This window comes from Staurois parvus, unplaced genomic scaffold (genome assembly GCF_062004578.1).
Source record: "Staurois parvus isolate SC_StPar_1 unplaced genomic scaffold, SC_StPar_1.0 ptg000048l, whole genome shotgun sequence".
Lineage (NCBI taxonomy): Eukaryota > Metazoa > Chordata > Amphibia > Anura > Ranidae > Staurois > Staurois parvus.
The window spans coordinates 9,293,904-9,319,336 of NW_028317844.1; the positions used below are offsets into that span (position 1 = coordinate 9,293,904).

The 25,433-nt window shown below is 40.1% G+C and overlaps 1 protein-coding gene across 3 annotated transcripts in view; it reads left to right on the forward strand.

Moving 5' to 3' along the window:
- LOC149470344 (E3 ubiquitin-protein ligase HACE1) overlaps positions 1-24,995 on the forward strand; it is a 134,714-nt gene extending 109,719 nt beyond the window's left edge. For all 3 annotated transcript variants that reach the window (XM_089665122.1, XM_089665130.1, XM_089665139.1), the window contains 4 exons: positions 992-1,090; positions 12,048-12,118; positions 18,943-19,056; positions 24,106-24,995. In XM_089665122.1, the coding sequence (XP_089521248.1) occupies positions 992-1,090; positions 12,048-12,118; positions 18,943-19,056; positions 24,106-24,208 (387 nt within the window). In that variant the 3' untranslated portion in view covers positions 24,209-24,995. The remainder of the gene's footprint in view (positions 1-991; positions 1,091-12,047; positions 12,119-18,942; positions 19,057-24,105) is intronic.
- The last annotated feature ends 438 nt before the right edge of the window (positions 24,996-25,433 follow it).

Below are 25,433 nucleotides of genomic sequence, written 5' to 3' on the forward strand. Positions count from 1 at the left end.
ATTAGTTAAATTGTGCTTTTTGGGTAATTTTTTTTCTGTCTATGTCCCTCTGGGAGATTTAATTTCTTTCTGTCCTTGTGGTGCAAGAGGAAATCTCTCCAAAAGTAAACAGAATCCCCATCTTAGAGAGTTGTAGTTGGAGTGGGTGCTCCCATTGAAAGGCTATTAGTCAACTTTTGCCCTGAGGACAACTCAGATGTTTTGGATTTCCTCTCCATTTCTGTCTTAGTAACAATGGTCAAATGGAGAGGTAAATCTCCCCAATGGGGGATAAATGTTACACTGAGTTATGAAGAATAGTGTACTCTGAACTGTATGTGATCAAATCCCTGTGTATTGTCAGCTATGTGTTTGAGTACACACAGTCCTTTTGTGTTTTATATCAGAAGTAGTGACATGTATTTTATGGGGCACAGGGACAGATTATCACTGTTCTTTACTCCTTTAAATAGATCAAAATGTGTAGCACCAGGTGTTTTAAGAATGAGATATTTGAATTATTAAGTAAGCAAGCATGCTATGTTAAGCTCTGCACCCGTAAGCTCTTTTTTTTTTTTGGGTCACTAGTGATGCTCAGCAATTTGCAGCCGGTAGAAATATTGTCACTTAGCTGGGTGAATGCTAACTCGTTTTATGAAAGTATTGTGTTCCAATGAAAATATAAATGCACATCATTTTTTCCCTGACTCTCCACACTTACTAGAAGAGTGGCATCGGAGCTGGAAACTTCCATGTGGAGCTAAGGACAGCAGATTTCCTTATTGCTGTGTCTGTCATTTGTTTTGACAGCGCTGCTTAATGATGCACTCCTGTAGTGCATTCACTGTTCAAGACAAGTCTTTGCATCGCTTTGCTGTGTTTTTAATTATATCTTAGGAACACAAGCCACTGTGACTGTCACCATTGCCTTGTTAAAAAAAAAAAAAGATACATTTCAAAAATCGGAAGTATACATGGTGAGCAACATACTATCATTTTTTTGTCATTAAAGGAGCTTCTTCTGTCTGGCATGCCTGAAATTGATGTGAATGACTGGATGAAGAACACTGAATATACCAGTGGCTATGAGAGAGATGATCCAGTAATCCAGGTAGAGTACTTTAATAAGATATGCATAGTCATGCAACTGAAAATATATGGATTTAGATTTAATATGCATAATTTCTTCATACTTGAGCGAAAAGAACATTTTTAAACAAATATGTTTACTGATGTGTAGATTACTAGTCACGGTACACAGGAACCAAATCCTTATGCATACCAATAGTTTACAGTGCAAGTCGTAGCAAGTATCACAGTAAACACTTGGATCAGACTGCCTAAGAACCAAAAAAAGACTACTTTTTGTTGAAATACAGAACATTTTTCTTCTAAAGGTTTCTATATGTATGAAGATTAGACAGCCTAATGCAACCTGGACATGGCTAACAATTTAACAGATTTGACTATATAAGGTCATGATCAAATATAGACATTTGGCTAAAGCTAAGTTTCAGAATTGTGCTGAGGACAATATATGTACCAAAAGAATAATATTTTGAAATAACAAAATATATATGCAGCGCTCTATAAATCATATAAAAATAATCAAAACAAAAAGTCCATCAGTAAAGTCCTTTTTGAAATCACCATGTGAGTTGAATTTCAAATAAAACCACCACGTGACTGTAAATAAATTTCCAAACAGTGCTGTGCTCCCCCTTTAGGTGTGCACTTACCAACTTTATTTGCCTCCCACTCTCATGGTTGGCAAAAATTGCTTTGGTATAAACATATATTTCTCTAGACAAGGATGTTCACTCATATACATCAATTTTTCCTCACAATGGTTCCACCACTCCAAATTATTAGCCTCTGTAACTGACTCTCCACAGTAACTCTCCCAGAATGGCTCCAACATTCCAGATCTACAATCTCTGGTAATGACTCTCCATATCATATGAAAGAAAGGAAATAGAGACCAGACATAGTGCAGTATCATTTAAAATCATTTAATCTCTGCTCTAAGGAAACTCACTTACAAGAACAAAATGCAAGATAAGCCCAAAGATATATATCTGCCTTTGTGAAGGTAATGTCAGAGAGGGAAGACCGCACAACGCTCTCACCACTGCCGGTCCTCGCTCTCAGACAGTCCTGCGTCACTTCCGGCTCCAAAGTACGTCACTTCCATTTCTCGCTTAGCCAATATCCGATGCGTTTCATCACTTCCAGACTTATTCATAATAAGTCCAGAAGTGACGAAACACGTCAAGGATTGTAAGCATCAATCATTGAATTTAGCACATAGAAACCATGAATAGACAAAACAAATTATACAAACACAAATAATAAAAATACATCCAGACGCATGTAAATTCACATATGGGTTACATACCACTGCAACACTCCGCTTGTATTGTCAAAAATAGCTTTCAAAGTAGCCCCCATGTGTGAATCTGGGATCCCTAAGGGCCCAATAGTTCAAGGGATACACAAGTGCACTAAAATAACCCTGGAGTTTGAAAGCCTAAAGAGGCATGCTCAATTAGGTGACCAGATGGTCAGTGTGGTGGTTTGTGTGAGAAAAATATTTAATTAGATGGTTATATCCCATAGGGAATCAAAAGAGTTAGTTCATTACACAGGTCCCAGTAGAGTGCAATGCAGGAAGAAAAAAAATCACAAAATATCCTGAGCAATAAAGGACTTGGTAAATGCACTTGACAACATAAGGGAGCAGCTCATCCAACTGTGAGTATGGTGAGTATAGATAGACTATGAACAGCATCACCTTAGGGCAAGTAGCCAACCAGAAATGACACACAGTTACTTATGACACCATTTTTCTTCCGGTCCAGCTGGACCTAATATCAAGGAGGGAAGGGCGGCACATACATTATTGTTCACCCACCCGTCCACTACTGTTCCACAATTCAGTGTGTCAGTCCGATCCTCACAAAGAGTTGGCTGCTGCTCCTTATGGCTTTGTATAGGTCAAGAGTCTCTCCGTGCTCCTACCAGCATTCTGGGACACTCTGGGAAGCCAACATAGTGGATGGGCGGGTGAGCGGTAATGTATATGCCGCCCTTCCTTGGGAAGTAGCGGAGACCTCAAGGACACAATAATACTTAATACTCCTTGATATATAGATATAGTCCAAATCATTCCAAAGCACTGAGTGTCATTTTTCTCTGCTGTTCATTGCTTCTGCTATCTGACAGGTTATCCCCACTCCAAGAGATAAAAAGGTGATATGGAGTGAGCTCAAGTACACATCCTGTGATTGATATGCTCAGCCCTACATTGTTCCTGTGTGGAGTGGGAGTGTCCCTCCCCTCCAGACAGCTGTCAGAGTTCTCTTTACTGAGCTGTGTAGTGTGTGACATCAGGTCCCTGTCCCTTGCTTTGTGAAAAATCCTTTTTATCTCTGTGTTTGTAGAAGGCCGTACAGAACAAATATCTGCAGACAAACAGGTATAACTTTTGTAGCAGGATTTTTTTCATATCTGTGTATTATCTGAGGCTACTCATTTCACTCGATATTTGTAATGGTTTACAATCACTTTAATAATCTGCACTATATAAAGTGAATGTGTATAAGGCTTTAAAGATATATAGGCAATCATCGGTCCATTTGAAGATTGTAGTGGCCTATCTGGTATGTTGATCCAGGGTTTCAGAGGTCACCAGGAACATGTATGCGGAGTTTTGACCTCATGAGACTTACTGGATATCCTGACTTGTTACTCTTTTCTGACAAATACAATTCTGTAGGACAGTGAAATGGGCTCCTATATAAATCTTGCCTGTGAAGACTATCAGGGTCTATTCACACCAGGTGCAGTGGGACTGCATTGGGTGGCTATTCCAGTGCTGTCCCACCACAGGACAAGGCACAATGCCTTTACTTCTATGTTCCTATTTCAGAACACAACATTGCAGTGGTGTACGATGGAAAAAAGTATGTACTTTTTTTTTTTTTTTTTTTAAAGCAGTGCAAGGTAATCCACTGCCTTGCACTGTGCAGTGGCTGATACAACATGTCCATATAATCATTTGCATATGCATATATGTCTTTTGACACTGCTGTGTTTGCAGTGCAAGCTCCCCTGCCCCCTGAATATCAAGAAAATGTTTGAATATTTGGGCACAATTAATTTTTCATTAGTCTTAATGTGCACCTCTACTCCAAAATTAAGAATTCATTAGGCACCGTTTTAGTGACTGATAAGTTCTAATGTGCAGTTCAGTCAGTCCAGCCATGATTACGATACGATTGTAGCCTGGAATTTCCTCCTACTCTCACCACATTCTACCCTGATTGTTCTGACACTATTAAAAAATATATCACTGAGGCTTGCCTGAGAATCATAGGAATCAGCAGATATATTGCAACACAAATTACCATTGTTTAACAAAGAGAATGCTGGTTGCTGATGGGTGCCGAGTTATAAAAAAGACTTATAAAACACTGTAAATACTTAAATATTACTAGTTGTTGAGTTACTACATACCAAAATTATCTGAACCCTGTTATTAAACTTCAGAAATAAAAATTCACAATTAGTTATATGTCATAACCATGATATACCATCCTTTGCTGCAGATAATTACCTGTTATTACCTTTAGATGTTGAGGTAGGTTGCTAAGCTTCTGCTTACTTTCACATTATTATGCATTTTTTTTTTTTAAATAAGCAAAAAACAGCCTGTTCATACAGTGATCTACTTTCCATGTTGCAGCCCCCTTGGGTTGTGAACAACTGTTTTATGTGGAGGGAGCTCCTCTCCACCACTAAATCTTGCCCTGAGCACTATATTTCTCTCTACTTTAGCAGAACACTTGTATGAATGCAGCATTTCAATGTAGGGAAGAAACTGACCCAAAGTAAATTGTGAGACAGATGTTGCCATGGTCTATAGTTAGCTATAGACATAAAGCCTTCAAAAAAGATGGAACTTCAAGTGCATCAAATGTAAGGATAAAGCTAGAAATGTCTTTAATTTTAATTCCCAGCTCTGTGCAGATGTCTGGACAAACAGTGTGCCTTTTGCAGGAGCAGGGGATTCGGATTCTGGGAAATTCTATCTTCAAAATAATTGTGGGAAGAAGGATATGGAATTTCTGCCACTTTCAGAAAATCATGGTGTGCTGCATGTTATTTTTCAACACTAATTGTTTAATGCAAAAGTAGATCTTAACCCAAATCACTAAAATCTCATCCACTATTTAAGATTATGTGATTTCAAGTTTTTGCTGATCATGTTGTATGATCCTAAAATTGGCTGCACCAGTGTACAGAGCAAAGTCTGGTTCTGCCATTGTCCCCACTAGGAAGCCCATCCTAATAACATTCAGCCATTTCAGAAAAGTGCATGTAAACATGAAGTGCCTGCAGAGATCAGCAGTACAGGGATGCCGGAAGGAAGAAAGTTTTTGTATTTTCATTTGCAATGGTTTTATTACGTTTTCCATAAATGAGTAAGACACATTTAAAATAGAAAAGTACACCCCGATGGCCTACCCGCTATGTATTATAAGACTTTTTCTGACAAGCTCACGGACCCCCTTCTCACGGCTTTTAATGATCTAGGCTCTCATCCACATCATTTGGAGCATTCTTTAGAAGCTTATATTTCCATCATCCCTAAAGAGGGCAAGGACCCCACGCTGATCCCTAATTACAGATCCATTTCGCTCTTAAACGTGGATCTCAAGCTATATGCAAAAAATTTGGCAAATCGTCTGCTCCCGCTCTTGCCTTCTTTAATCTCAATAGATCAAGTTGGATTCATTCCGGGGAGGGAGGCCAGGGATAATACTCAGAAAACGCTTAATGTTCACTCCTCTGCTCAACAAGGCTTTGTCCTGTCTTGATGTGGAGAAGGCATTTGACGGGGTGGCTTTGGATCATATGCGGGCCACCGTGGAAACCATTGGCATACCTGCTACCATGCTGAATTACATCCTAGCTCTGTATTCTAAGCCATCAGCTTATGTGCACGTTAATAGACACCTGTCGGATGCCTTCTCCATATCTAACAGTACTAGATAGGGTTGCCCTTTATCTCCCCTGCTCTTTGTATCAACCTTGGAACCTTTCTTACGACGGTTGAAATCTAACGCCAAGATTGCGGGCGTCCAGATTGCTGGATGCACGCACAAGATTGCTGCATTCGCAGATGACGTCCTTCTATTTTGAACTGACCCAACGCTCACAATACCCCATTTATTACAAGACTGCCCACTACAATATACTTTCCAACCTCCAAATCAACTTTGGTAAGTCGTTTGTGCTTAATATTTCTCTACCCCAAACAGCAGTAGATGAGTGTAAAGCACGTTACCCTTTTCTCTGGCAAGACAAATACGTTATGTACCTTGATATACAGCTTCCACAGCGTTTATCGGACTTATATGACCTGAACTACTTACCCATTTTGCACACTATTTAATGCGATCTACGGACATGGCATGAGGGCCTCTTTTCACGGTTCGGAAGAGCGGCCATCATTAAAATGAATGTTCTACCCCGACTTCTCTACACCATGCTAGCAATACCAATCAAATTACCAAACTCTTTCTTTATGTCCTATAGAAGGGTTTTTACTGACTTTATTTGGGGCAAGAAACATCCTAGAATAAGCTATGACCTCCTCACTAAACCTAAACCCAAGGGAGGCGTTGGTATCCCCGATCTCTATAAATACTATCTAGCATGTCACTTGACGCACATAGTGGATTGAAATCTGCATGAGTCTTCAAAGGCCTGGGTTAAACTGGAAAATGTGGGGGTACATATCCCCATACATCTGGCCCCTTGGTTACCCCGGTCTCATTCCCATTTGTGGGCCCTTCACTACGCTGTTTCTATGTGGCCTGCAACACCTTTGCGTTCTCCTCCACCCAGGGTCCTATGACCCCGCTGCAGCACAATCCGGAGTTCTTTCCAGGCCTAGCCCCCAATTTTCTAACCAATTGCTGGCCTTACAAACGCATAGTTGCTGAACACTTAAAATGCTCAATAAGTCTTTTCCTTTTTGGACATATGTTCAGCTTAAACATTTCTTCCAGTATCCAAATACTCTTAAGTGCATGGTCTAGACCCCATACGCCTTTTGAAGCCATCTGTTCTCGATTGACCCATCAAAGACACATGATCTCAGTGATTTATCTCCATTCTCATATTACGCCGAAGGCCAGTAGACTGTGTCAGCAATGGGAAAGGCACTTATCTCTAGATCTTACTGAATCTGAATGGGAAAGAGTCTTGTTCCATACCCATAGGGGTTCCGTTAATGTGAATACGCAACAAACTAGGTAGAAATGATTTTCTGCCTGGTATAAAACCCCTGAACTCCTCCATAAAATTTCTAGCTCTCTTTCACCTCTCTGTTGGTGATGTGATTCTGCCCCAGGATTCCTGTTGCATATTTGGTGGGAATGTCCCAAATTATGATATTGGTCTATGGTTCATGCTCTCATTGCTAAAATCACTACATATAACCAAGATTACACACCTGCCCAATACCTCCTGTATCATTCATCCTTGCCCCGTTCTATTTGCCATAGATTTTTAGCTATGCACCTTGTAAATGCTGCTAGATGATGCATTCCATTGAAATGGAACACCACACATCCCCCGACTGTTGCGGAATGGTTCCAACATATCAGTCATACAACCAAAATGGAGGAACTTATACACATAGCACATGACACCCTAACTAAATTCACCCATACGTGAGCTTGTTGGTTCCATTATCTAGACTCAGTGGATTATCTGAACGACAAGTCTACACGGACCTGGTTCACTCAGTAAATCTGGACCCCAGATCCTATACCTCTTTCTTTCCCGAGAGGAAGCGGAGGTACTTCCTGGCCTATTTCCAACCCCATTTTCAAAAACTTTTCCTTTTTCTTATTTCTACAGATCCCCTACATCCACTCATACAAAAGAGTTTTACCGGTTTCTTAATGTAGGCTTTGCTTGTTTTCCCATATCATTACCTGTTGCATGATTTGTTCATTATCCTACATTGAGTGTTCTGTAATGCATTTTGATTGCTTCACTGAACATTGGACTTATGTGATATCAATTCCCCCCCCCCCTCCCCGTTTCTATTCATTGTTACCGTGAGAAACCATGATGCTTTCTTGTGTGTTTCCCTTTTATACTGCCATTAAGAGTTGATATGTGATCTCATTGTACATGTCTGTACTCTTGGCTTGTTTTACTGAATAAAATCCTTGAAATAGAATATAGAAAAGTACAATAGACCATCAACTGTTTGCAGCATTGAGCAAGTTAATGAGAACACAAAATTATAAATAGTCCCTTAGTGCTGCATAATCTGCCATTTGCAAGGTCTCCCCTGGCTTGGCTGTCTAACCCAAGAGGGTCCATTATCTCCAAAATTCTGCAATTTTAAACTCAGTAGGACTTCAAATAAATTTCCATAGATAATTCAAAGTCTCAAACATACATATGTAGGTGAATGAGATTTCCCAAGTGCTCAGGGGTTTAAGAAGCCATAGTAATGAGAAAAAAAAGAGGAAGGAAAGTAAGGGTAGGGGCAAGCATCCAGGCCAAGGGGAGATGTTTCTAATTCAACTGGTATCAGGTTAGGTATTGAATCTATGGATCCCATGTTTTTTCAAACACTGCCAGTTTATCGTTTAACCGTTTCAATACCGGGCAATTTTACCCCTTCCTGCCCAGGCCATTTTTCAGGTTTCAGCGCTCTCACACTTTGAATGACAATTGCGCGGTCATACAACACTGTACCCAAACTAAAATTTTATCATTTTCTTCACACAACTAGAGCTTTCTTTTGGTGGTGTTTAATCACCGCTGGTGTTTTTATTTTTTGCTAAATTAGCAAAAAAATACCAACATTTTTGAAAAAAAACACGTTTTTTTTTGTTTCTGTTATAAAAGTTTACAAATAAATAATTGTTCTTCATAAATTTAGGCCGAGATGTATTCTGCTACATGTCTTTGGTGAAAATAACCCAAATTAGGATGTATTATTTAGTTTGTAGGAAAGTTATAGAGTTCACAAACTATGGTATAGATCTGAATATTGATCAATCCTGAAGTACTGACAGCCAATCTAATTTCTTGAGGTCCAAGAATGTCAGAACAGTACAGATATCCCCAAATGACCCCTTTTTGCAGAGTAGACAGTCCGACGTACTTCATAAGAGGCATGGCGAGTTTTTTGAAGTTGTATTTTTTTGTCATAATTTTTCGGAAAATGAAAAAATTAAAAAAATTATTTTCACTATTTTTTTTTTTACATATTGTCACCAGTGCAGTACAGCGTCATCATATAACTGGCATGGCGGTGAACAGAGACACTGACTGGTGACTTTTTTTAATTTTTTTATTATATTTAATTTTTTATTACTTTTTTTATTTTTTTAAGATTTTTTTTTCATATTTTACTATGACCAAAGTAGTACAATGTTACCATAGTAACATTGTACTACTTTGGGGAAGTGATCAGTATTTTTTATTTTTTTTTTTTTACACAATTTGCTTATAGCAAAGAATTACTTTACTATAAGCAAGCATTTAGCTGAATGAAATCGATTCATTCAGCTTTTTTTTCACATGTGCATGTGATTAGCTGTGACCATTCACAGCTAGGCACTAGTATACAATGGATGGCATCATGAATGAAGCCATCCATTGTATACAACTGTCATGTGACCTGCTGTGATTGGTCACAGCAGGTCACATGGTACCAGCAACGGGAGCCGGTACTCGCATCTGTCATCGGCCGTGTCCGAGGTGCACGGCCGGTGACAGATCGCACTGCTGCGCCGCTCTGCATTAGCGCAAACTGCGCATGTGCGGGAGCACGCCAAATGGCATGCACCCGGAATGCAGAGACTGTTTTGAAGCCGCCAAACGGCCATTGGCCGGGCGGCTAATGGTTAAATTACCAAAATGCGTTCGTTGATCATGATTCAAGACAGCTTTGTCTTCAATAATTCTTACCGAACCATTGGAAATTTAGTTTGATGGCTTTTTCATTTTAGAAAAAATCCAATTAATATACACAGATTTGTAGCAAACATAATTACATTCAGATCAGGGCTTGCTCATATGCTCATAAGGGCATATTTCAGCATGGATGGTTCTTGCTGGCAGAGATAGCAGAAGATCCTGTGTTTACATGTGTTACAGTGGGGCAAAAAAGTATTTAGTTAGCCACCAATTATGCAAGTTCTCCCACTTAAAAAGATGAGAGAGGCCTGTAATTGGCATCATAGGTAGACCTCAACTATGAGAGACAAAATGAGAAAAAAAATCCAGACAATCACATTGGCTGATTTGGAAAGAATGTATTTGCAAATTATGGTGGAAAATAAGTATTTGGTCAATATCAAAAGTTCATCTCAATACTTTGTTATATATCCTTTGTTGGCAATGACAGAGGTCAAACGTTTCCTGTAAGTCTTCACAAGGTTGGCACACACTGTTGCTGGTATGTTGGCCCATTCCTCCATGCAGATCTCCTCTAGAGCAGTGATGTTTTGGGGCTGTCGCTGGGCAACACGGACTTTCAACTCCCTCAAAAAGTTTTCTATGGGGTTGAGATCTGTAGACTGGCTAGGCCACTCCAGGACCTTGAAATGCTTCTTACGAAGCCACTCCTTCATTGCCCGGGCGGTATTTTTGGGATCATTGTCGTGTTGGAAGACCCAGCCACGTTTCATCTTCAATGCCCTTGCTGATGGAAGGAGGTTTGCACTCAAAATCTCACGATACATGGCCCCATTCATTCTGTCCTGTACATGGATCAGTCATCCTGGTCCCTTTGCAGAGAAACGGCCCCAAAGCATGATGTTGCCACCCCCATGCTTCACAGTAGGTATGGTGTTCTTTGGATGCAACTCGGCATTCTCTCTCCTCCAAACACGATGAGTTGTGTTTCTACCAAACAGTTCTATTTTGGTTTCATCTGACCATATGACATTCTCCCAATTCTCTTCTGGATCATCCAAATGCTCTCTAGCAAGCTTCAGACGGGCCCAGACATGTACTGGCTTAAGCAGGGGGACACGTCTGGCACTGCAGGATCTGAGTCCCTGGCGGCGTAGTGTGTTATTGATGGTAGCCTTTGTTACGTTGGTCCCAGCTCTCTGCAGGTCATTCACTAGATCACCCCGTGTGGTCCTGGGATTTTTGCTCACCGTTCTTGTGATCATTTTGACCCCACGGGGTGAGATCTTGCGTGGAGCCCCAGATCGAGGGAGATTATCAGTGGTCTTGTATGTCTTCCATTTTCTAATTATTGCTCTCACAGTTGATTTGTTCACACCAAGCTGCTTGCCTATTGCAGATTCAGTCTTCCCAGCCTGGTGCAGGTCTACAATTTTTTATCTGGTGTCCTTCGACAGCTCTTTGGTCTTCACCATAGTGCAGTTTGGAGTGTGACTGTTTGAGGTTGTGGACAGGTGTCTTTTATACTGATAACAAGTTCAAACAGGTGCCATTGATACAGGTAATGAGTGCAGGACAGAGGAGCCTCTTAAAGAAGAAGGTACAGGTCTGTGAGAACCAGAAATCTTGCTTGTTTGTAGGTGACCAAATACTTATTTTCCACCACAATTTGCAAATAAATTCTTTCCAAATCAGCCAATGTGATTGTCTGGATTTTTTTTCTCATTTTATCTCTCATAGTTGATGTCTACCTATGATGCCAATTACAGGCCTTGCTCATCTTTTTAAGTGGGAGAACTTGCACAATTGGTGGCTGACTAAATATTTTTTTGCCCCACTGTATAGATGTATTTACGTGCCTAAAATATTCAGATGTGTACAGCCCGGGACAGAGCTGTTTCTTACTTTCTTTGTGCGCATTTAGATTTGTAGAAAACTATATGCTGTATGCATCCAATTGCATTTTAGATGCCTGTGTGAATGAGCCCATAGATGTACTTTAAATATAAAAATAGCTTAAATATATAAAGGGGTTCATTTTAAAATATATCTTAATGTGCTTTTCAGAAAAGTCTTTTTTTTTACAGTCCTTTGTGGTTTCTTTTCAGTGGTTCTGGGAGGTTGTCCAGGAACTAACCCAAGAAGAGAGGGTTTTGCTTCTCCAGTTTGTTACAGGCAGGTGAGTAATAAATTAGAGAAACCACTTTAGTTGCTGCCACCTATGTTGTTTATGCTGTCATTATCATAAAAATAGATAACAGGCACTGTAAAAACCATTCATTCATTTTTCCTTTCAATAGCTTTTAGATAAACTCTGTGACTTACTGTCATTTCAAGAATCTGTTGTATACAAGGATTTAAGAGTTATTCTGTAAACTTAACACACTCCAATTTTAAAGGGGTTTATTTATTGGCTTGTGTGAAAAAATGTCAGTGTTGTTCATGGAAATAAATAAAGAACAGTTCTGCCATTCATTATAGATCAAACTCTTCAGCAGAATGAAAAGTCAGTTCTTGCTCCCTGATCATTAGAGGTGTTTTTAAAAAGAAATAAATATGCCTTCTTCCTTTGCTTCTCAGTCTTTCCTGCGCAGTTTATTCATTACAATCTCATCTCCGGCTGAGTATACCTTTAGTACCACTTCAGCAAAAAAAAAATCAAACATTCTTTCCCCTGGCTGCGGACCATAAAATTAATTCAATGGATCTGGTAAAACAAATACATTTATGATTGTAGCTTTTATGATTCCTGAATGTCTCAGATATCTTTGTCTCCTGCTGTACGCTTGCTTCGGAGTAATAATGGCTCGAATTCTGATGGCTATATTGTTTATGAAGCAGTATAGTGTTACGAATATAGATAAATGAAAGCCTTTGTTAGAATCTCATCCAAAACTAGTCACATCTCTCTCTTCCTTGCTTTGTAACCCTGGCACTTGTTCGCATTATTCCTGCTTGTTTCTCTGCAGCTTCTCTTCAAGGTGCATACACCCTTTTAGGTTTGTTTTATTGATGTATGCTAATTGGTTTAGCAATGTTATTCATTAATATAATTTAAATTAGGAATTTAAAGCCTCAGTTGCATTTTTCGTAATGAACTATATATACGAGGTATGCCTAAAAGGTTCGGTGAATGGTCTGATATCTCAACGGCAACATGGGCCAGGTCCGCACGTATGCACATGGCTATCCAGAGGCACGTTGAGAAGCGCCACCTAGCATGGAATGCACATGACCGTCAGGATGATACCACTACAGGCAGTCAAATGTGGTCAGGTAGGGTCACAGTACAGTTGATCAATGAGTGAACATCAAGTTCTGCTGCAAATTGGGGAAAACAGTGATGGAGATGCATGAAATATTGGTGCAAGTGTACAGAACGGAAGCCATGAGCAGAAAATGTGTTTACAACTTGTTCAAACCTGCATCCATCCTTTCTGCAACCAAAGGGAATGAGACCTGGTGCTGCCAGTTTGATCCAGAATCCAAGCGGCAATCGATGGAATAGCATTCACCATCTTCCCTGTGACTCAGGAAGAGTTGCCTGCAAAAGTCCTAGGTCAAGACAATGTTGATTGCCTTCTTTGACCACGATGGCATCATCCATAAGTTATTTGTTCCTGTTCTGCCAGAGTTGCACAGAACTGGAGAGTGGATGTTGCTTCACAATAATGCTCCTATGCACTCTGCGATCCGTGTGCGCCAATTCTTGGCTCAGCGCGGCATACCTGTTCTCGATCATCCACCGTACTCCCTGGATCTGGCGCTTGTGGTCTTCTTTCTGTTTCCCCGCCTGAAGAGCGTCTGCATGTTTTGCAGCAATCCAAAAATGTGTGACAGTGGTCAACGATCGATTCTTAAAGAAGCCTTTGCTGACAGTTTCCAAAAGGTTTATGAACTTTGCCCAAAGTGTGTCATGCACGGTGGCAATTATTTTGAAGGCCAATAAAGGTAATTTGTTTATCTTCTGTTTTGTTTGTTTTCTGATACCATTCACCAAACATTTTAGACACACCTCGTATACAGTAAGTCATTGGTGTTTTAAATATGATTTTGCCATACATTTGTGCATATCAATTCTGTATTAAACTCTGTGAAAATTATTTTTTATTAACGGTTCCACTGCAGGAATATGCAGTGGAATATGTTCCACTGCAGGAATATGCCATGATGTACAACTATGCAACCCATACTAGTACATTGTGACACTTCCTTGTTGAAGGATGTTTCAGTGTTAGTGTTCAGTGCTCCCATGTTCTCCCAGTCTTTCTTCCACGTTCTCTCTGTTTATCTGGTTGGACTGTTATAAAGTCACTCCCATGCATGGCACAGAGCAAGTGCTGTAAATGTACTCTGAGCTGTGCATGTGTAGCTCAGTGTACATTACAACTGATAAGCAGTGGGGAGCATTTATGACAGAAGACTCATTTAAGGTCTCTTCTGCCATAAAAACCCTGCCTGTCAGCATTTTTATAAATTTTTATATTAATACAGCTTTAACTAAAATATGTTTTAGTGCAATGCTAGTGTAAATTTCCACATAAATGAAGCTGCCAGTTAACCTGTCCTGACCTAATACAGAAGAGAGCAGTCTTATTTTGTCACCTCATGTAGGTCCCAGGGGTTTGTCCTTTGTGCTTACATGGTACAGTCTGGTTTGCTGATGCAATGTCCAGGAAGTGCTTTAAACGAAAAATCTTCATATTCCCAGACTGGTAAACATAAGGTTATGTAATTTTCCTGTGTGCTCGGTGATATACAGTATGTTGGATGGTGGTCTTGTATTAATTTGAACATATAAGACAGGGGTGGGGATCTGACATCACACACTGCACCCCAGGATTCCACACTAGGCGCTGTGGATTGAAGCAAGTACACTTTATATCAGGATATGCTTTGTTTATTTTACATTTCAAAGGTTTACAACTACTTTAAGGACACATGAGTGGATCAGCTGGGATCTGAGATTGCCTATGCAAGTGCTAATGACCTTATTATGAAAGGTCACATCTTTCTGGTGAGTTATTTTGAAGGGAGGGAAGAGCACACAGATATTGTGGATTGCACAGTTTTCTAAAAGAGATTGTCACTGCTTGAGGGATTGCACACACAGTTCGGTTCATATATATTGGGACACAGGCACAATTTTAGATTTTCTCAGGTATTTACCAAAACATATTCAAGCTATATTTATATAATGGATATCGACTGAATGTGCACACTGTCAGGTTTAATTTGATGGTATGTACATCCAAATTGGAGGAAGGGTTTAGAAATTACAGCTCTTAAGAGTACCTCCCCTTTTTCAAGGGACCAAAAGTAATTGGACAATTCAATTAAAAGATGTGTCCAAATATGTATGGACCTAACTGTATCTGGTGCGAAGGGTTTCTATTGGTTTCCAGCTGAAAAATCACTCACAGGTGTTTGATCACCCACATGGACTTTTTTCATGCACATATATTTTTAGACAGTCTAGGTTAAAGTGGTTGGAAAGGCTCAAGGGTTTTGTACCTTCATACATTCTTTACATGAAAGTAAAAAACCAGTGTGCATCAGCCCCCCCTAATACTTACCTGAGCTCCATCGCAATCCAGCAATGTACACAAGAGCCCTCTTCTCTCTGGGGACTCTCCCTCCTCATTTTCTGAGACAGCAGCGGGAACCATTGAGGAGAGAGAGTGGGCAGGGTCGAGCCACAGCTCTGTGTGTAAATGGATATGCAGAGCAGTGGCTCGGGATCAAGCCCAAGTGCTGCCATAGCAAGCTGCTTGCTCTGGGGGCACTTGGCAAGAAGGTAGGATGCGGGGGAACCAAGAAGAGGAGGATCAGGGCTGCTCTGTGCAAAACCACTGCACAGAGTAGGTAAGTATGACATACATGTCTGTTATATAAAAAAAAAATGCCTTTAACCACTTGCCCTCCAGAGGATTTACCCCCCTCCCTACCAGGCCATTTTTTCGATACGGCGCTGCGTTACTTTAACTGACAAAGGGTTAATTGTGTGCTGTGCTGTGTTTTACAACATGTGCTGTGTGTGCTTTACTTGGGAAACATGCTGCTGTGTATTTCTCTGCTATGCACAGCAGCATGTTACTGCTGGCAGGAGAAAGACCTGTGTTATTTACACACAGGTCTCTCCTCTGTCAGTGTTACTCGGCGATCGCCGGGTGTCAACTGAGAATCTCTGACCGGGACCCGGAGATTCACATCCGTAGCTGCCTAGGGCGGCTCGTGCGTCCCCTACCCGGAACTGCAAATAATGTGTGTGTGTGTATATATATATATATGTGTGTGAGTTTGCGCAGCCCTGCCACCCTGTAGCAGTATTTCTGCTATGGGGGGGTGGGCAACTAGTAAATATAATTTTAAGTATTAACCGGGAAAATAGAAGGTACGGTGCATTCATAACCTATTCAGACCCCCTTAACTTTTTTAAATTTTATGTTGCAGCCTGATTCTACAGTTGTCCAAATTAATTTTTTTCCTCATTAATCTACACTCCATAACCCATAATGACAAAGTGAAAACAGGATTTTAGAAATGTTTGCAAATTTATGAAAAAGAAAAAACTGAAGTATCACATTGGCTTAATTATTTAGATCCTTTGCAACTTGAAATTTAGCTCAGGTGCCTCCCATTTCTCTTGGATATTGCTGAGATGTTCCTGCACCTTGAATGGAGTAAATTAAATTGATTGGACATGATTTGGAAAGGCACACAGCTCTCTATAAAAGGCTTCACAGCAATGCACACTGTATATGAAAAAGCCATGAGGACAGAGGATCTGCATGCAGAGCTCAGAGACATTGATTATTGCAAGGCATAGATCTGACGGAAACTACAAAAAAAAAAAAATCTGCACTGGAGGATCCTAAGAGCACAGTGGCCTCCATAATTCTCAAATGAAAGAAGTTTGGCAGAACCAGGACTCTTGAAAGTACTGGTCACCAAGCCAAATTGAGCAACGGGGGGAGAAGGGCCTTAGTGAGAGAGTGAACCCAATGGTCACTCTGAGCTCCAGTGATTCTGTGTGGAGATGGGACAACATTCCAGAAGGACAACCATCACTTCAGCCCTCCACCGATCTGGGCTTTATGGCAGAGTGGCTAGAGCCTCTCCTCAGTGCAAAAAAAAAAACATGAAAGTTTGCAAAAAAGCTTTTTCAAGAGCAAGGATTTTTAAACTACATTTACATGGGGGATTAGCTATGGTTCAAATGACAGTGGCAGTTTTCTGCTAAGTGGCAAAAACAGCTACGGATATCAGCAGATCCCTGTCACTATCATTCAGATTGGCGCTAGTCGCCCATGTAAATGCAGCCCTAAAGTACACTGCTCAAAAAAATTAAAGGAACATTTTTTTAATCTGAAGAATATATTTGAAAAATATATATTTTTAATTATATATATTTTTAAAATATATTCTTCAGATTTTTTTAACATATAAAAAAGTCATTTTAACATATATTTGTAAATGCATTCCAAAAATGTAGATTTGTATTTTTAGACATACAGTATATTTGAAAATGTATTTTTAAAAATATTTTTCATATATTTTTTAATAAAAATGTTTTTCAACATACATATATTGTAGTATTTCAAATATATGTCAATATATTTGGGAAGAATATTTTAAAAATATATTTCAAATATATTTTTCTTCCATGTGGGTAAATCCAATAGAACACCTCTGGGATATCATATTTCAGTCCATCTGACACCGCCAGGTTGCATCTCAGACTGTTTTGGAGCTCAGTGATGCCCTGGTCCAGACCTGGGAGGAAATACCCCAGGACACCATCCATTGTCTCATTAGGAACATGCCCCGACATTGTCAGGCATGCATACAAGCATGTGGGGGCCATAAAAACTACTGAGTACCATTTTGAGTTGCTGCAATAAAATTTCAGCGAAATGGACTTGCCTGCTGGATCATTTTTTGCAGTGTCTTTAAATTCAGTCCTCTATAGGTTGATAATTGTCATTTCCATCAAACAGGGTATCCTTAAGTTCCTAACACATTACCCAGTCCATATCAGTATAGATATCCAGCATGATATTATTCTCCATTGAGATCTGATGTGTTTTCAAAGTGCTCCTTTAATTTTTTTTAGCAGTGTATATAAACAAAAATGGCAGCCACCCCAACTTATCACTAGCTTTAAAATAAGGTGCACATGGAAGGGCTTTGCACAGGGCAAACAAAACAAAATTTTTCCCAGCACACTTAAAGTGGTTCTAAAGGCTTAAGGTTTTTTATCTTCATGCATTCTCTGCAGCATCCCCCCCCAATACTCACTTAAGCCCCCTCTCGATCCAGCGGTGTGCAGTGGAGTCTCAGCTATCCCAGGACTCCCTCTCCTCATGGGCTGAGACAGCTGCTGGAGCCATTGGCTTCCACTGCTGTCAATCACAGCTAGTGGGAAGAGAGGGGGGGCGGAGCTGAGCCGCCAGTCCATGTGTGAATGGACACACGAAGCATCGGGTGTCCCCATTTCAAACTGCTTGTTGTGAGGGCACCCAACAGGAGGGAGGGGCCAGGAGCGCTGGCAGGGGACCTGGAAAGAGGAAGATCTGTGCTGCTCTATGCAAAACCACTGCACATGGCAGGTAAGTATTAACATGTTTGTTATTTTTTAAAAAATGTAAGCCTTTAGAATCACTTTAAGCTAGTCTGCATAAAAAAAAAACTAACAATTTGTGTTAAAAACCAGAGGTTTTAGTTGTATAGCGTATGCAAATGTATTGAAAGCCGCACTGTTTCATTTCAGAAGTGTGTAGTGTGGTGCCTAGCTCTAGTCTACGAGAGCCTCCACATTTGCACATATATAAAAATCTGTTTTCTTTTTGTTAAGTGTTGTACAACTCCTATGAGTAGTTCATGTTACTCTTTAAATTCATTTATAATAGTAATACTCCATTTGTCAATCTTGTATGTGTTACTACTATTGCATCATATTAGGTTTTTACATGTCTGTTAAGCCTTGGTTTGTATGTTTAGTTCCAGAGTACCTCATGGTGGCTTTGCATTCATTATGGGAGGAAGTGGGCTGCAAAATTTCACTATTGCTGCTGTATCATATACATCAAATTTGCTACCAACGTCTAGCACATGGTAAGTGTTAGAGATCAATTCTACAATGTGTTATAAAATAAGTTTTTTATAGGTGGATGTGTAACATCCAATCCAAGAGGTTTCAGAGTACTCGGTGATCCGATGTGTATGCACTTTTGGCTCTTACTGCTTATGAAACCAGAAGTTTGCGATTGACTTCTAGGAGAATAACAAATGAAACCTAAACTGCATGAGCACTACTGAATATTTATCTTTTTAACCCTTTTTGATGTCCCTATTCAAAAGCACTTTATTCTCATGAATATTATTTACACCTTACTCCTCTCTGGAGTTATACAAATGTTTTTGTTTTTTTTTTTTGGCTTTAACAGCTGTTTTCTTTCCATTTCTAGTAATGCCACACACAGAATTTACTAGGTTTTTCAATTATATTATGTCAGGAAGACACAGATCTGAAAGGCAAGGCTTCCAATATTGTGTTAAATATTGGAACTGAAAATATAGGAAAAATCATATACAATGATTCATGAATATTTACATCTTTAAATATAAGTACACCAACACTCTAGCATTGTTGTGCAATTTTGTTTGTTGACCTTGCCTGTCCTGTCTGTTTTTCCAAGCAATATCTTTGGACAGAGTTTTAAGACAAATATGTTACAAGATACCAGCTATTACCTCTATTAAACAAACAGTGCTGCTCTATGCACCTCTCTGACTAAAGCTGGTCATAGATGTGGATTTCCCCATCTACAAATGTGAGATGGATGGAGGAATCCTCCCTGCTGTGCTGTTGTATTTTGACAGCAGGTCTCCTCCACTGTTCAAGTATACTGATCAGCTCTGCAGCCACTGATCGAATGAAAAGTTTCCAACATTCTGTTAAAAAAAGTGGATTAATAGACCAACTTCTGTCGAGTGGGAATGGCCATGGATGGATCGAACTTTGTCCAGTCCCTGCTGAACCAGCTGAATTTCAATCCATCTATGGCCAACTTAAGTGTCACAATTTTTTTTTTAAATGAAAACTTGACTTCTCTTCTTTCAATAAGAGTTCCCTTAACTGCTACCAAAGTACTCTCATTGCATTGGATAATGCAATTAGGCAAGGGTTAGCTTAAAGTGTTACTAAACCCACAAGAGTAAAATCAGTCTGTATATGCAGTAAAGCATGCATGATATACTCACTGTGAAACCTAAGGGGTTAATCCTCTAGATTTTGTAAAAAGGCCATTTGATCCTGTTTTCTCTGTCCCTCCTCTTGTTCAGATGTCCATCTGATAAGACAGACTGAACCCGTAGCCCTTCTGCATATGCTTAGTTTAGTGTGTATTGCTAGAGAGGTTTTTTTATTCTTGGAAGAGTGCATCTGATCAGCACAGGGCCAATCAGCACTGTCCAGACAGAGGGTCAGGGGTTTTGCATCCTCCTTGAGTAGAAAGAAAACTCCTACAAGCTTTAACCAGTGCTCTGCTGAAGTCACAAGACTGCTCTAACTGCTGATGAGAAAAGGTATTTAGCAGTTTATATTTACTAAAATATTTGCACTTCCATGTTCTGTGTACTGTGGGAGACCAGATATAGTGAATGCAGGGTCCTGAGTTTAGTAACACTTTAAGAGTCAGGGGAAGTTGGGCATTTAGCAACAATGTGAAACAAAGTCAAATAGACACTTCTAGTTTTAAAAGGTTTGATAAGTTTAATAAATTACACTCCCTCGGCATCAGAGACTCCGCTCTCTCCTGGCTCTCCTCCTATCTATCCATACGCTCCTTCAGCGTTACCTATAACGCTACCACCTCCCCCTCACTCCCTCTCTCTGTTGGGGTCCCCCAAGGCTCTGTCCTCGGGCCCCTTCTCTTCTCCATCTACACCTCCTCCCTCGGCAAACTGATACACTCCCACGGCTTCAACTATCATCTCTAAGCCGATGACATGCAAATTTACCTCTCCACCCCTCGCCTCACCCCTTCAGTCTCCGCCCGTATCACCCACCTACTGAACAACATATCAGACTGGATATCGCTCCATTTCATCAAATTGAACCTTTCCAAAACCGAGCTCCTGATTTTCCCCCCAGCCCGCGCCCCCCCTCTCCAACACGACTGACAACGCCACCATCAGTCCCACCCCGCAAGCCAAAGTCCTAGGTGTCACTCTAGACTCAAACCTGTCCTTCCAACCCCATGTCCAATCGTTGCAAACTCATGCAGGCTCCACCTCCGCAACATCTCCAAAATACGTTCGTTCCTAACCCCAGACACTACTAAACAACTCGTTCACTCCCTTATTATCTCACGTCTGGACTACTGCAACTCCCTCCTCACCGGCCTACCTCATCACAGACTCTCCCCGCTTCAGTCTATCCTGAACTCAGCAGCCAGACTCATCCACCTTACCAACCGCTCCACTTCTGCCACCCCCCTCTGTCATTCCCTCCACTGGCTACTAACACAGACATACAAAGCCATTCATAACGCTGCCCCAAACTACCTCACTGACCTGATACCCAAATACCACCCTACCCGTAATCTTCGCTCCTCACAAGACCTCCTACTTTCTAGCTCCCTGGTCTCCACCTCCCACGCCCGACTGCAGGACTTCTCCAGGACTTCCCCCATCCTCTGGAACTCACTACCCCAATCCATCAGATTGTCACCTACCCTCCTCACCTTTAGGCGCACCCTGAAAACCCATCTCTTCAGAGAAGCCTACCCCGCCCTCACCTAACAGCCAATCTTCTCCACTCCTCCTACCACTTCATCCCCCACAGCCACTTCCTCCTGTACCACTATCCCCTCCCTCCTAGATTGTAAGCTCGAAAGAGCAGGGCCCTTGAACCCCTCGTGTTTTGTTTTGTTACTGTATTGTCTCATGTTCTGTCCCCCACTATAATGTACAGCACTCAGCAAACCTTTTAGCGCTATATTAATACTGTATAATAATAATATGTTAACACAGACAACACCCACCAGTCACTGTGGAACTACTGCATACTTCACTTGGTGCCCTTTTAGTCCACAGGAAAGCGTCTCTACCATGTAAGAGCCAGTTGGTTGTATTTGCCTTCCAACCAAATGTTCTCATTTCTCCCCTGCACTGTATCCTGTGAAAAGTTCTGACTTGCAGCAGAACAGCTGAATCTGCATGATTAAATAAATAAATGCAGAAACATTCATTGGAGAAAATAAGGAAAATTATAGTGTGTAACTTGGCTTACCAGTGCATCCTCCTCTCTACCAATGTGTTTTTCTAAGCATGCAATGGCAGCCACTCTGATCTTTTTGAAACTAACAAAAAAAGAGAAAGGGCAATGTTTTATACAAAATAAATACAAAAGGTCCCAACACACTTTTGAAGCTAAGCAGCAATACAACTAATTAAACTGTTTCAACCACTGATAAGTTCAGACTCTAAATCTAAACCAAACTGGCTATCAAACCTAGCTAGCAATACACAAACAGAGAGCAGGCTCATATGGAGGCAGCCCTTTTCTCTAGTTGATGTACCCTTTAACCACCTGTAACAGTTTTTACACTGTAGGTAACATTTATCACACTGACCACATTCATAAGGTGGGAACCCTGAGCACAAGGGAGTACCCAGTGTAGCAGAGGGAAATTAAATGTAAAAGTGGCACATTGACCACCAATTAATAGGAGGTGGGGGGGGGGGCACTGTTCTATAACCGTTATGGGGCACTCACCTCTGTTCATCAATGTTTAAACAGGCACTTTCCTCTCACCACTGCCATAAGGGGGCACTAATTTCTGACTACTGAAATCCACAAGCAGTGCTGTGCATTACATAGTCCTGACCCTGCATGTATACAATATTTGCTAGACCAACCAATTTTGCCAGTGTTTGTACATTTTAGGGCCCTAAGACATACAAATAGAATAGGCAGTCAGAATGTCGTGGGTTTTTTTTCCTTGATTTTTGTCCATTTACCTTTTATGTAGGTGCAAGTAATTGTCAAACTATCACAGCACCGAAAATTGAAACATGGTTTGGTAATGGAGTATATACAGGGTGGTACTCAAGTGGTTAAACGATAAGTTTCCCCTTTAGTAACATGTTACACCCATATTTAGGGTGTAACCTGTTACTAAATGAGCAGCCCCTGCACCCCCACCTTCACGAGCTCCTGTTGTGACAGCAGGCTGGGGATCTACTCCCTATACCCGCTGTCACAATTTTAAAAAAGAGTTCTGTGAATGGGAGAACTACAATTACCAGCTGATGGCTTGTATTTCCCAATGAACTACCAGAGTTCGGATGAGCGCTCTAGGTAGTTCATTGATTCTTCCTGTCATTCAATAACTGCCCATAGGCAGACTACTACACTGCAGGAGCCTGAGATTGCAATCACAATCTTCTGATAGCAGGTACAATGTTTCGCAGGCTCCTAATAAAAAATAAATGCATGTTTGTTTTTTTTTTAATGTGAACTTATCCTTTAAGGCAAAAGAGGCTGCCACCAGGTGCGCTGAGGTGAGATGAGGTTTCAGAATTACTTTGTTGATGCAGTGCTGTAGCCAAAAACTGAAGTCTGTGGATGGTGCAGGAAAGGAGAAAGGTCTGGTTTTCCATTGTGGTAGCAATTATCTTGTTTTTGCTTTTTAATTCTTTCGGAATTTAGACAACTGCAGGTTGCATCTAGAAAAAAACAGCACAGTGTATAATATGCTATAGAGCAAACATGCAGCTTTAATATGATTTCATTATGTAGTCACAAGTGGCCAGAAAAAAAGTATACATTTAACAATGCAGTGTAAAGGGCAATGACATGAACGTAATGTAGTCATTAATACAGATCTATCAGTTTTCTCAGTGAAACATTAACTATTGCAGGCTGCTAAGGATTCATGAACTTTGTTCACTGCTGTTTGTTATTACATAAGCTGATTCTGTTTTGGTGATTTACGGTGGATATATAGCCCTTTGTGTTACTAATGCCATCACATCATGTCATTTGTGTCCTGTCCTGTGGGGATCTTCTTTTTTTTCTTTTTTTTTTAATCTGCAGACTTTGATTTTATATATATATATATTGTTCTTTTTTTGACTTGCTCGTTTCTGTTACAGCATCAATATGCTTAAGTTGCCTGAATACCCAAGCAAGGAAATCCTAAAGGACAGGCTTCTTGTGGCATTGCACTGTGGAAGCTATGGCTATACAATGGCATAATGAAGAAAGAAAAACTCATCTGACTACTGATGCGCAATTCAGAGTGGCAGAACCAATTTAGAAAACTGTCAAGAGGAAAACAGGCTTGATACTGCCCACGGGCAGGGCTGACTTTCAAAGATTTGTAAAGTACCTATTTTCTCCAAGATTAAGTGTTGTTTGTGTGGATGTGTGATTTGAAAAGCAAGGGGAAAAAACATAGCCATTTCTCCCTGGCGCATCATGCTGTTGTGATTGAAAAACAAGGCACATTTTTTTTTTCCAAAGCAAAGACACTTTATCTTTTCATGTATGTGTTCAAGTTTGTGTGATCAGTTTAATTACTGCAACAATTTGTTTTATAAATTATTTTTATTATGTTTCATTTATGGAGGAAGAATGATTGTGCAGGGTATTAACGTTGACAAAAAAAATATATTGTAAAAACTGTAATTGTATTTTTCCCCTGTGGTTTTAACATTTTAGTGTTTATATGCTGTAAAAGTGAGTTGTTTTGTTATCATCCTGTACCACTACCAATAACGTAACTTTATTTCAGTTTATAAATGTTTTAATTATTTCTCAGTTCTTTTTTTTTTTTTTTCTCATAACTTTTTAAACTGTTCATTTGTTTTCATTTTACAACCGGCCAGGAAAAAGAGAGCAATCTTGTTTTATGTTTGGGTGAACTTTGTTATATTTTGCTCTGAATTGTTTATACATTAGTTGTGCAGATTATCTGAGATGTATTTTTGTATACAAATCAGCTTGCTGTAATAAAGTATTTTATAAACTTTTTATACATTAACACTGTGCTGAGATGTTTTTGCTTTGTGTCATTTTTTTTTCCTACAGCAGACCATTAATGGTTACACCAAAGATCACAAATCATATAAAACGGCTGTGTCTGCAGTCCCGAAGAGTCTTTTAATTGAAAAGAGCAGTAGCACCAAGTTTAAGTCGTAATAAATTGAGGGGATAATTGGTATGAACACATTAGTTTGGAGTGGCCGTTTTATGGGTGTACTGATGAATAAACAAAGGCTATGTATAGCACAATTCTTTCAGTTCTGAATCAAAGCATGTCAAGGGCGGTAATAATGTAGCACTGTGTTTGTTAGCACATTTTAATGGTTGCCCTGAAGCAATCTACCTACTGCACCAGTGTTTGGTTCTGACAACGCTTCAGGTTTATTTACTCTTGTTTAGTAAACGTACAGGTTGCTTTATATAAAAGGATTTTTAA